The 10,673-nt window shown below is 51.2% G+C and overlaps 1 protein-coding gene and 1 long non-coding RNA gene across 5 annotated transcripts; one reads left to right on the forward strand and one right to left on the reverse strand.

The window, feature by feature from the left end:
• Positions 1-216: 216 nt before the first annotated feature.
• On the forward strand, positions 217-5,399 carry LOC140528847 (uncharacterized). Its single transcript, XR_011975323.1, has 4 exons — positions 217-363; positions 4,124-4,225; positions 4,578-4,667; positions 5,273-5,399. It is a non-coding gene; the product is annotated as an uncharacterized lncRNA (long non-coding RNA).
• Positions 559-10,655, reverse strand: CRTC2 (CREB regulated transcription coactivator 2). 4 transcript variants are annotated; one of them, XM_072647041.1, is made up of 15 exons: positions 10,379-10,655; positions 7,282-7,383; positions 7,028-7,141; positions 6,574-6,635; positions 5,898-5,966; positions 5,582-5,685; positions 5,425-5,454; positions 4,516-4,595; positions 4,149-4,195; positions 3,783-4,027; positions 2,949-3,346; positions 2,040-2,288; positions 1,788-1,868; positions 1,400-1,595; positions 559-1,232 (listed from the first exon to the last, which is right to left on the reverse strand). In XM_072647041.1, the coding sequence occupies exons 1-15, from the start codon at positions 10,559-10,561 to the stop codon at positions 1,012-1,014; spliced, it is 2,181 nt and encodes a 726-aa protein (XP_072503142.1). In that variant the 5' UTR covers positions 10,562-10,655; the 3' UTR covers positions 559-1,011. The 4 variants fall into 4 exon arrangements, with proteins under 4 accessions (XP_072503142.1, XP_072503143.1, XP_072503145.1 ...); XM_072647042.1 differs by having other exon boundaries at positions 4,516-4,580; positions 6,574-6,633; positions 7,026-7,141; XM_072647044.1 differs by lacking the exon at positions 1,788-1,868 and having other exon boundaries at positions 4,516-4,580.
• Positions 10,656-10,673: the final 18 nt, after the last annotated feature.

Genomic DNA, 10,673 nt, shown 5'->3' on the forward strand with positions numbered 1-10,673 from the left:
GGGAGATCCAGCCGTCTTGCCACCCCCGCAGCTAGCATGGCTGTCCTCTGCACTAGCCCCACTGAAGCCCGCAGCAGTGGGGTGACCTGACAGGATGCTGAAGTCTGCCAAAACCAAAGGCATGATGACATCACAAAGTGGCCACTGGTCTGGGTGATGGGGTGGGAAAACAGGCCCCAGCCTTAGCGGCACACCATGCCAACTGCCTCTCTCTAGAAAGCCTCAGCTGAGGTCAACAACTAACCCAGGGAGTTAAGGGGACAGACAGCCTGCCAGAAACCCCAGGCTTATAAGAGTTCAGCTGCCTGGCCAGTCGGAGACCCCTGGTCCTTTTTCACCCTCAGGGTCCCGAGCACAAGACAGGTGAGTACATGTTCTGGCACCCCATATCCTACCTAGCCTATATCCAGCCAAGGTCCCCCGTACCCAATACAAATGTCAACGGCTAAGGCAAAGTAGAAGAGATACTCTAACTCCATGCCCTGCCACCCATTCCTTGGAGCATTTTGCCCCCCTCCACCAACACCCCAACCCCAAACAGCAGTTGTACACCATGACTTTGATGTGATTTTTTTAATTAACATATAATATATTTAAAAAAAATAATATCCACTCTGGCTCTCTCCTGCAAGGAGGGAAGGGGAAATTGTGGGGAGGGGCCAGCACTGCAACCTCTCCCCCTAACCACCTGGGCATGCCCTGCTACCCAGTCCCTCTTCCACCCCCTGACATCCAACAAGGCTCTGACCTCCAGACAGACGGTTCAAAGTTACAAGTGCTTCAGGCCCTCCCTAGTGCTCTTCCATGTCTACCCCCGATGCCATAATTGAAGCAGGCATCCCTTCCTTTGTATACAATCCTCTAATCCCTTGGTCTCATTAATATTAGGGAAAAGGGCCCGGGGCAGAGAGTGGAGTCTCTACTGGCCGAGGGAAAGGGGAAAAAGGGTAGTGGGAGGAAGGAAAATGGAAGAAAAGTGGGGTGCTGACACTGTGCCCAGCCCTACATCCCTCACTGCAGTCGATCACTTCGGAATGAGTCCTCAACAGCTGGATCAGTCAGCAGAGCATAGGGGTCACTCAACATGTTCAGCCCATCCAGGCTTAGCGGTTCCATTCGAAGCTCTTCTTCCAGCCCCAGCCCCAATCCCAATCCAGCTGTTGCCACCTCAAAGCCAGGTACCCCTGCCAGAGCTGCTGCAATCTCCTTGGAGAAGCCAGGGGGGGAATCTCCTGAGCAGGCAGAGGAGTAAGATCAGGACCACTTGTGAGGAGTGTAGGGATTAGAGGGAGACACTCCCAAACCCTTCAACTATGACACCTCCAGGTACCTTTCATGCCCACCCCAGTCCCATTCCTCAAAAGCCTTTAATTCCACCCAGCCCCTAATGTCCTCCCACCTGTAAGGATGATGTTGGGCACTGGACCATGGCGAGCACAGTGCGTCAGGTTCTGGCGGTTGAGGGCATGGGAGTCCTGGAGGCCACTCCCCCCACCCCCTGGCTCATCATTCCCTGAGAAGCCTGGCCCCTCAGAGAAGCTGGGAGGGTCCAGTGTCAGGTTGCCTGATGGACTCTCCATGCTGAATTGCTCTAGCTGGAGGGATAAATGGTCAAAGACACTTAGCAATACATTATCAGAAAGAGGCTGCTTCTCCCTCCCAACTCCCTAAGATTTTTACTCAATGATTCCCATTATGCACTGGGGAAAGACAAGAGACAGAGCACACAGCAAGCAAGCAGAGTGAGGGCAGGGGCATGGGACCAGAAAAGGACCCAGGCACCATACCTGCTGAGACAGAGAATGTGCATGCCAGGAAGAAAACTTGTCAAAGCAGGAGTCATCTAAGAGTGAGTTGAGCAGAGACAGCTGGGGGAAAATGGACAGAAGAAGTGGGTATCAGCAATAGGGGAGTGGAGGTAAAAGGGATGGGACCAATGTTAACACTGCCCCACCCACCCAGAAATAATTGGAAACAGACCTTCCTTATTTTGAATTTTAAACCTCCTCTTATCCAAGTGGAAAGGTCGGAGTACTCACATTCCCCAAGCTGAAGTCTCCTGTAGGCAGGGCATATGATTGTTGCCCACTGGAGGCAGGCTGGTATGGTACCCCATAATGTCTTTGTCCACTTGGTGACTGGATTGGACAAGACTGGGGAGGTGGTGGTTGTTGCTGCAGCGGCTTTGTGGTTGGTGGCTGGGCAGGCAGAAGCAGGCTGGGAGGGCTATAAGGGTATGGAGGCAGTCGCTGGTCAACTGGAAGCTTACTAGTATCCAGGGGGACACCCTAAAGGGAAAGAAGAAGGGGAGAGTTACCCTTCAAGTGGCTTCTCTACAGGAATAAGGAATCCAGGGACCAGAAAGGCCCAAGAAAAATGTGGAAGGAGGAAAATACCTACTGCCCTCCCAGAGGGAAATAAGCCCTCTGTGGGTGCTAGTGCAAAAGGGCTCCAGGGGGAAGAAGGATTATCTACCTCTTAATCCCCTGGCAGGGTTGAGATGGAACATGGAACACACACACCAGACACACATATCCCTACCCAGGCAATGAGGATGAGGGAGGGAAGGAAAGAAGGTAGAGAGGAAGAAAAAAAATAGAGTAATGGAGTTAGGAACAGGGTAGTAGAGAAAAAAATGAAAGGATGACATGAGAGCAAGACAGGAGTAGGAGAGGGAGAAAGGGTGGGAGAATAGCTGTTTGAAGAGAGGAGTGGGGGAAATAGATGGAAAATGGGTAGAAACTAGAGTAGACAAGGGAGCAAACTGAAAGAGAAAGAAACAAGGTGAACAGCATACAGATATACAAGAGGAGTTCAAGGAAAAAGGGGTGGGATGCAGAGACTAAATGAGAGGAAGAAGAAGGGTGAAGGACTGGGAGGGAAGGAAGAGGCGGGTGGGTCAGCCCAAGAGTCTCAGAGATGGAAAGGGTGGAGGCAGCCACGCATACCTGAGTGATGGAAGACAAGGTGGGTGACATTGTTGGCGAGAACTGTTTGGGCAGCTGCTGCTGGGGCCGTCTGGCATCAGTTCCACCCACGGGCAGGCTCAAGGGACTGAGGGGCACACGTCGGTGTCGGGGGGAGGCCCCAGGGGTGGGAGTGGGGTATAGGGGGGCGCCCAGCGCAGGGGATGAGGAAGACGAGGTGGAGGAAAGGGCTGGGGCACTGAGTGAAGGGTGGCCCAGGGAGGTAGCAGGCATAGTATGACGGGCAAAGGAGGAGGCAGGCAGTGAGGGATGACTATGGGAGCCCTGAAGCTGGGGTTGAGGGCTATTTAGGGAAGCCTGGAGGTTGGGATTGCTAAGGGAAGACTGCAGGGATGGGTGGTTGAGAGGTGAATTTAGTCCTGCGGGCACAGACAAAAACCAGAGAGATGCCAACATTACCAAAGGGCACCAAGTCCCTTATCCCTGCCCCCATACAAAATGGGTAGGAGGTGATCAGACAATGGAAGTGAGAATACAATGACCACACCGTGAAAGGGGCAAACAGGCACTTTGCCAGCTGTGCCTGACTACGAGGGAACCAGGTACCTTCTCCCACTCGCATTAGAAGGGTAAATCTCTAAGGAATAGCACTCCACACTAAGTCTCACCAAATAAGGGAGACAGATGTCATGAAGCAGACTTCTATGTCAGTTCAGATGATTAAAACTGAGAGGTATCTGGGTACCCAAAGATTGCCCCCTCAGGACTGAATACTCAGGTCTATTCCCCTGATTTGTAGACTGGTAGTATCCAGAATTGGGGGTAGGGGTGGGAGGGAAAAGAATGATGACTCACCTGACCCATCACAGCTGACGCCCAGGCCCAGGCTCCCACTGATGCCCAGGTGGGTCATGGTATGGGTCAAGTTGGAGGTACTGCTGCCCCCACTCAGACTGGGATAAGCTGTCTCTTCTGGGTCAAGGGGTGTGGGCAGCGGCGAAGGGAAGTGTAGGTTGGTGAGGTCAGGCAGAGAGCCACCAGTATTCAGGGTAGGTGGAAGGAGGGGCACATTGGCAGGCTGGTCAGGGGATGGGAAGATGCTAGAAGGAAGAAAGAGATGAACTGAGGGTGATCACTGAAAAGCAGAGATCACTATCAACCTTCCTTGCCTTCTTCCCATCTTGCCTACCCTGCAGCCCACACCCCTAGAGAGCCACTTACTTAATTCCGGGGACTTCACAGGATCGAGGTCGGGCAGAAGAAGACAGCTATTGGACACGTGAAGAGGAGGGAAAGAGGTGAGCCTACGTATGGGAAGCTTCTTCAGAGTCCTCTGGCCAGCTCTCACCTTCCCATCCAGCCCACCTCGTCTCATATTTACATGACGCTTTAATTACTTTCCTCACAACACTACCGTGAGATAGTCAATGTACTAACCCCATGTTAGAGATGAGGAAACAGAGTTTAAATAGCTGACCCATACAAGTAACAAGGCAGCAAGCGTCTGAGCCAGAACGTGGATTTGATTCTGTAATAGAGTAGCCCCAAAGGAGGGAAAAGACGCAGCAGAAATGTCCCCCACACCTACCTTCTTAGGATCCCAGGGTTTCAACAAGTGCTTGTCATCCAACAAGTTCTCCTCTACTGCAGGAACTTGAAAGACAAAGACTGATGGGAGGAGAGTGGAAGAGGAAGAAGAAAAGTCATGGAAGGAAGAGGCATTGGGGTCAGGTGGAAGAGGTACCACTCGATCCTCCCTCTCTTAACTTAGCATTTCAATATGCAATGCCCAGCTGTGGAAAGAACAAAGCACCGATATACTGTTGGGAGAATTTGTGAATTAGCTCTTCTATTCAGGAAGATGATTCAGAATGGTGCTGTAAAAAATGACTTAAATATCCATAACCTTTGAACCCAAAGAGGTCAAAGGTCCCCCAAACAGCAGGATATTCTACAACAGCAAAGAACTAGAAAAAAAAGTTGGTGCTCATCAACTGGTGAAACATGAATATAATGGAATGTTGTTGAGTTGTAAAAAAAAAAAAAAAAAAACCAAACAATTACTGCTATGATCAATTCAAAGTATGAGAAGATTTCTATAAACTGATGCATAAAGTAAGCAGAACCAGGAAAACAATATATAAAATTATGAAATAACAATGGAAAGAACCAAAAAACTGAAATAAACCCCTGTGTAATTATAATGACCAAGCTTGACCCTGGAGGTTAGCTGGGAAAATGAACTCTTTAGATGTGGGGGACTATGGATGTGGGACATTGCATTCACTGTCAAAGGCAATATGTTGGCGGATTCTGTTTAATCGCTTTTTTTCCTTTCTTTTTAGTCTTTCTTATAAGGGATGGCTTGAAGAGATAGAACAGGGGAGGAAACATCCTTGGAAATGAGTTATGTAAAAACAAAAGATGTTGATAATGTAAGATTTTAAAATAAAATAAAAATACTATACCTAGGAGTAAGTGAACTAAGTGTACATACCTTTTGAATCTGCTTCCCCGTCTAGAAAACCTGTAAAGGAGGAGACTCCTGCTGGTCAGAGCACTAGATGATAAATCTTTTCCATCTATTCTCCCATCCCTTCATTCAACATATCCCCACACTCTGTCTTCCCTTGCTCTAAAATACTGGCACTTACCACCCCGGCGGTTGGGCATGGCAGTGGGCGGTGTGGGGCCTGGGTATGTGTCCTGGGGATTGGGGTTCATCACACTTGTGTGAAGGGCAGAGTCTGAGCTTGTCCTGTGGGAAGCAGGATAAAGCTGGCATGGTTCCCATGGTGACAGGACCCCTTCAGCTGGCCAACAGAGAAGGCAGAGCTAGGCCAGGGAACCACAGGTATCTGAGGCCGAGGCTCTAAGTTCAGAGAGAGGAAGACCCTGGGGTGAAGGGAAAAAAGTAGGAATGAAGGAGACAGAGCCTCAAAAGGAGACTGGGGGAAACGGGGACATCACCTGTTAAGTGCAGATGGAAGTCGGAACAGCTGCCCCTTCTCAGCAGGGAAGTTACCCCAGGGCATTGTTCTGAGAGGGAGAAATAACAGTCAGGAAGGCAAGAAAAGGGGGTTGGAGGGTGTGAGGGCAGCTAAGATGGAGTGGGAGTGGGTAGGGCACTAAAGACCATATTTGCTCTGACTTTCTGACCCTTCAAAGTGCCCAAAAGTCCCAAGAAAGCCCAAGAGTCCTACTTTCTACCAGGTTAAACTGGGGGATAACTTGGAGTTCAACAACCTCAGTCACTGGGGGACAGGGGGCACAGTGTTCAGGAATCCAGCAGTGCCAGAGCACTGTACTTAGCACACAGCTTTGGCAGAAAGTATGCTCACTCCCCTAAGCACACACCCAGCATGGCCCACACTCCCATTGGTGCTACCCCAGCAGGAGGTGTAGGTTCGGCTACTCTTGTGTCAACAAGGTTGAGAGTGGACTCTGACCCCGCCCACCCCACCTAGCTCAGACAAACCCCTCTTTAAAAGCAGAAGAATTCCAGCCCCAATTCTTATCCAGCACATGCTAATGACCCCTCCTTCCCCTCCCCAACCTGTGCCCTTTCCAGACCCAGGTGTGGAAGTGTAGCGTCAGTGCTTGGACTCTACGTGGGTACTATGCTCAGCTAACTCTGGACATTCACCTTCTCCAGCTGGACTCGGGAGGGGGAGATAAGTAGGCTGGACTATAAGGAGAGCTGTCAATGTGAGCAACACCATATTAAGGAAAAAAAGAGGGCTACATACTGCTCTCTTCTGTACAGAAGACAACAGTCAAACTGCAACAGAAGAGAAGGGGGTAGACCTTCAGGACAGGGCTTTAGTTAAGGGCTGGGAGATCACTTCCTTCCATGAAGTACTTTCTGCCTGAGAGTCTAGATGAGCTGATGAAGGAACTAAGTGACCTCCAGCATGAGGCAGAACAAACACAGATGCTCTATTGCTGGCAGTAGGAAAGGAAGGTTAGACATGAGGAAGAACTACCCAAGAGCTAGGGAGGGGGAAGAGGGAACAGCAGCAAATTGGCACCAAGCTTTTTTCTAGTTCCATAAGCCCAACTTGTGCCACCCTACCCCCTGTTCATTCTCCAAAGGATATGTGGCGGGGATAACGGCGTAAAGGAGACATCATCCTTCGGGGATCCCGCTGGACCCGCTCCACCAGACCATGGTGCCGTGTATTCCGTGAATCCAGGGATGAATGGAGGGGGTTCTGCCAACACATAATGGTAGTCAGGGAAAGGGGATCTGGAAGGGTAGGAAAAGAAAACCACAGCTCCCGCTCCTTGTTCTGCCCCAGTAATTCCTTCTTTCTCCCCTCTCCTCTCTTCACTCTAGTACCCACTCACTCACCTGGAACTCTGCCAGGCTACAGCCAATCTGGTTAACGTTGGGCAGAGAGCCACCATAATAGGGGCCCCGAGAATGAGCTAATCGAAGTTTCTGTGCCTGTAACTAAAAAGGAGGAAGGGACTGTTAGAGGATATAGAGAAGGCCTTCAAGATACCAGTCTACCTTCCCTGCCCCAAATCTTACTGATATGTCTAAGTTGTCAGATGGAGGGTTTAGAGGAAACTAGAGAACTGGGAGAGCCTGGTAAAAGAGCTATAACTCTCACCTCCCTTCCCTAATATACCACTGTAGGTCCTCTTAATAGCACCCTAGCTAACAGAATCATCACTAGGAAGGGAGGGGAGAGAAGGAGGAAGGGAGGCAGGAAGGGAAGAAGGAAGGAAGAAAGGTAACAAAGGAGAGTGGAAGAAAGGAAAGAGCAGGAGAGAGAGAGAGGAAGGAATGGAGGATGGAAGGAAGAGAAGGAAGGAGGAAGAAAAGGGAAGGAAGTAGGGAAGAAGGAAGAAAGGAAGAGAGAGAGGGAAGGAAGGAAGAAGGAAAGAGGAAGGAGAGAGAAAGAAAAGGGAGGGAGGGAGGGAAAGAGGAAGGAAGAGAGGGAGAGAGGAAATAAACATGTATTAAGTGTATACTACGTGCCAGGCACTGTGTTCTGCTGCAGGGCCTGCCCCATTTGGCATTACCCCAAGATGAGTCCCAAAAGGAATGCCAGGCGCCCCTAAGCTAGTCACATGGGCTCTCCCCCTGCCCCCAAGGGACCCATTAGCCACCTCTGCTCTTCCAACCAGATGAGCCCAAGACTAATTGGCAGAGTAGGAGACAGGCAAGAGTAGATGGCACAAAGATGGTGCCAACCTCATTCCTTCCCCTCACAGAGGGGGGCCAAGACTGCAAGGCCACTGCCACCTGTCCATCCGTGAGCACACTAGACACTGCTTACACCCACAGGGCTGGGGCAATTCAACTCAATACTTGTTACAAACCCACTCTTGGTTGGGAAAATAGTGCAAACTAAAGGGACTCTCTCTAACCCTGCCCTAAAGCTTTGGAACAATGCCAAGGAGAGGCCTGGCCTTGGGAAATGGAGATGGGAAAGGAAGTCTTGCCAGCAGCAGCCAGCCTAAGTCAGAACAATGAGCCCAACTCATCTGCCTTCTGAAGATGTGCTGCAGGATCGAAAAGACTGGCATCCCAGCATGACTCCTGTCTACTTAGAAATTACTTATGCCAATATTAATATAATATGAAAGGCAAAGCAGCCAATTCTGGTGCCTCATGTCCCTTTTCAATAGACTGTGGGGTGCCAACTACTGTCATCTCTGCATTTGCTAAAGTTAGCTGAATAGCAGGAATGCCCTAGGAAGGAAATGGGGGAATACGTAGGCACTGAAAGAGAAGGGCAACACCAAAACACCCTTCCTCCCCTCCTTCAGCAGGTAAAAACCACAGGCCCATGTGGGGACTACGAGGACCTCTCTCTGGGTCAACCTCCCTGCTATATAAGACTCCAAGGTGGTGAAGTACTCCAGTTCCTCAGCTGGGTCTGTCTCTACAACCACACTTGCCTCAGATGATGAGAGAACAGGCTGAGTTCTAAGGCCCTCATTCTGAGTTTTGTATTCCTGGGCCCCAGGTCCTGCCCTTGAATGCCCACCATTTCCCTCCATGGGTTGCTAAGGGTTCCTACTGGTGAAGAGGTTAAGTGGAAGGTTTTCAAAGAGTGACCACCTGGCAAGCCAAGTTACCACGCTGACACATAACCCCTTAGCTCTGAGCTTACTCTGCCATGTATATCTCAAAGAAGTCATAGTTCAGGAAAAAGCAACTGATACAGTGATCCAGAGATCAGAACTCCACTACAGATCCTGGAAGGATGTGTATGTAGTTAAGAGTTAGAATCCTCACAGGGATCTGGCTGAAATACACATTCACCTGGTTTGCCTGTTCTTTCCTATGTCTGGTTCAGCTTGCAGAGCCAGGGGCATGGGGTCCCCAGAGACTCAGAGAGGGAAAACCAGACAGAAACACATAGAGAAAGGTAGCTAACAAAAACAGAGCTTTTTTCTGCCTTTCCTTTGTTTCTCCAGCTCATTGTCCACTGCCTGGTCAGGTCATTCGATGTCCTCACCTCACATTTCAGAACATTTCAGAATGTGCCCCAAAACACACCAGCTTGAAACAAGTCACACTTGAGACCTTCCCCTAAGAGATTCCAATAGGAAGCAGCCTCCCCAGAGGGGCCAGAATTTCTCTGACCATTTGAGGATTGGGGATTTCCTACATGACAGAAAAGCCCCAAAGCATCTCTTGTCTCAGGAGATGGCCATATCCAAGAAACCTTCAGCTGTTATCAGCTACCAGACATTAATGCCAAACTTTCCCACTTTCATTTAACATTCAACAGTTGTCCTCAGTCTCCTGAGGACTCTCAGGATGAAACACTCGGCTCCAGCCCAGGAGCAATGGACCTCACCTTGTGGTGTCGGGGAAACCACAGGAAGTATTTGAAAAAGGAAGCAAAGGGACAGAGGAGGGGACTTCCTGTCCCTCAGTAGCCAACACTGCTTTGGTTGAACCACCCACCTCGGGGCTTCTCCCCGAGAAACCTTGTACAAATAAATAGGCAGAAGTACCACTCGTGAAGGTGATGCTCAGTCCGTTGGGCTGAGACAAGTTTAGTGGCAGGAAGTCTTTATCCACGCATGCCCTTTGACCTGCAATACCCTGGAAGATTTGGCGTGTGTCCGTCCTTCCCGCAGCTCCCTAAATATCCAGAGCCGGGGACGTCTTAGATAAGCATGAAACCACAACTTTAGACCAGACAGCAGCTTCCCAATCGGGCCCCCCCTTTGGAGGGTCCCACTACCTACGACTCCCCGCCCCTGCTCACTGCACCCACCCCACGCCCACAGATGGCTCTTCCGTAGACTGCCCCCTCCCCCGCCCTACAGAGATGCCAGTTCGACGGTCCCCGGAGCTTTGCTCCCACTCGGCATCCCCAGGCCTGCCTGTGTCTCCCCGTTTCCTTCCCCTCCCCCGCCCCAGGTCCGCGACTGGGCTTGGGCTCCGACGGCCCGGCCTCCCCAAGGCAGCTCCTTACCCGGGTAGAGCCGATGTCCATCATCACCTCCTCGAAGGCCGCCGTCTCTTCGGCCTGACGCTGCTTCTGCAGCGCGATCTTCTCGCTGAACTTGCGCGGGTTGGCTGCCGAGGCCGCCGCCGAGGCCGAGCTCGAACCCGAACCGGAGCCCGGCCCGGGACCGTTCGCCCCCGATGCCGCCATCTTCCCCCCTCCCCCCCGGACCCCCCTCCACCTCAGCCGCCACCGCCGCCGGCCCGGGCCCGGCTCCTCCCGCCGCCACCGCTGCCGCCGCCGTCTCTTCGGCGAGCACTGC

The sequence above is a fragment of the Notamacropus eugenii genome, chromosome 2 (assembly GCF_028372415.1).
Source record: "Notamacropus eugenii isolate mMacEug1 chromosome 2, mMacEug1.pri_v2, whole genome shotgun sequence".
NCBI classification, from domain to species: Eukaryota; Metazoa; Chordata; class Mammalia; order Diprotodontia; family Macropodidae; genus Notamacropus; species Notamacropus eugenii.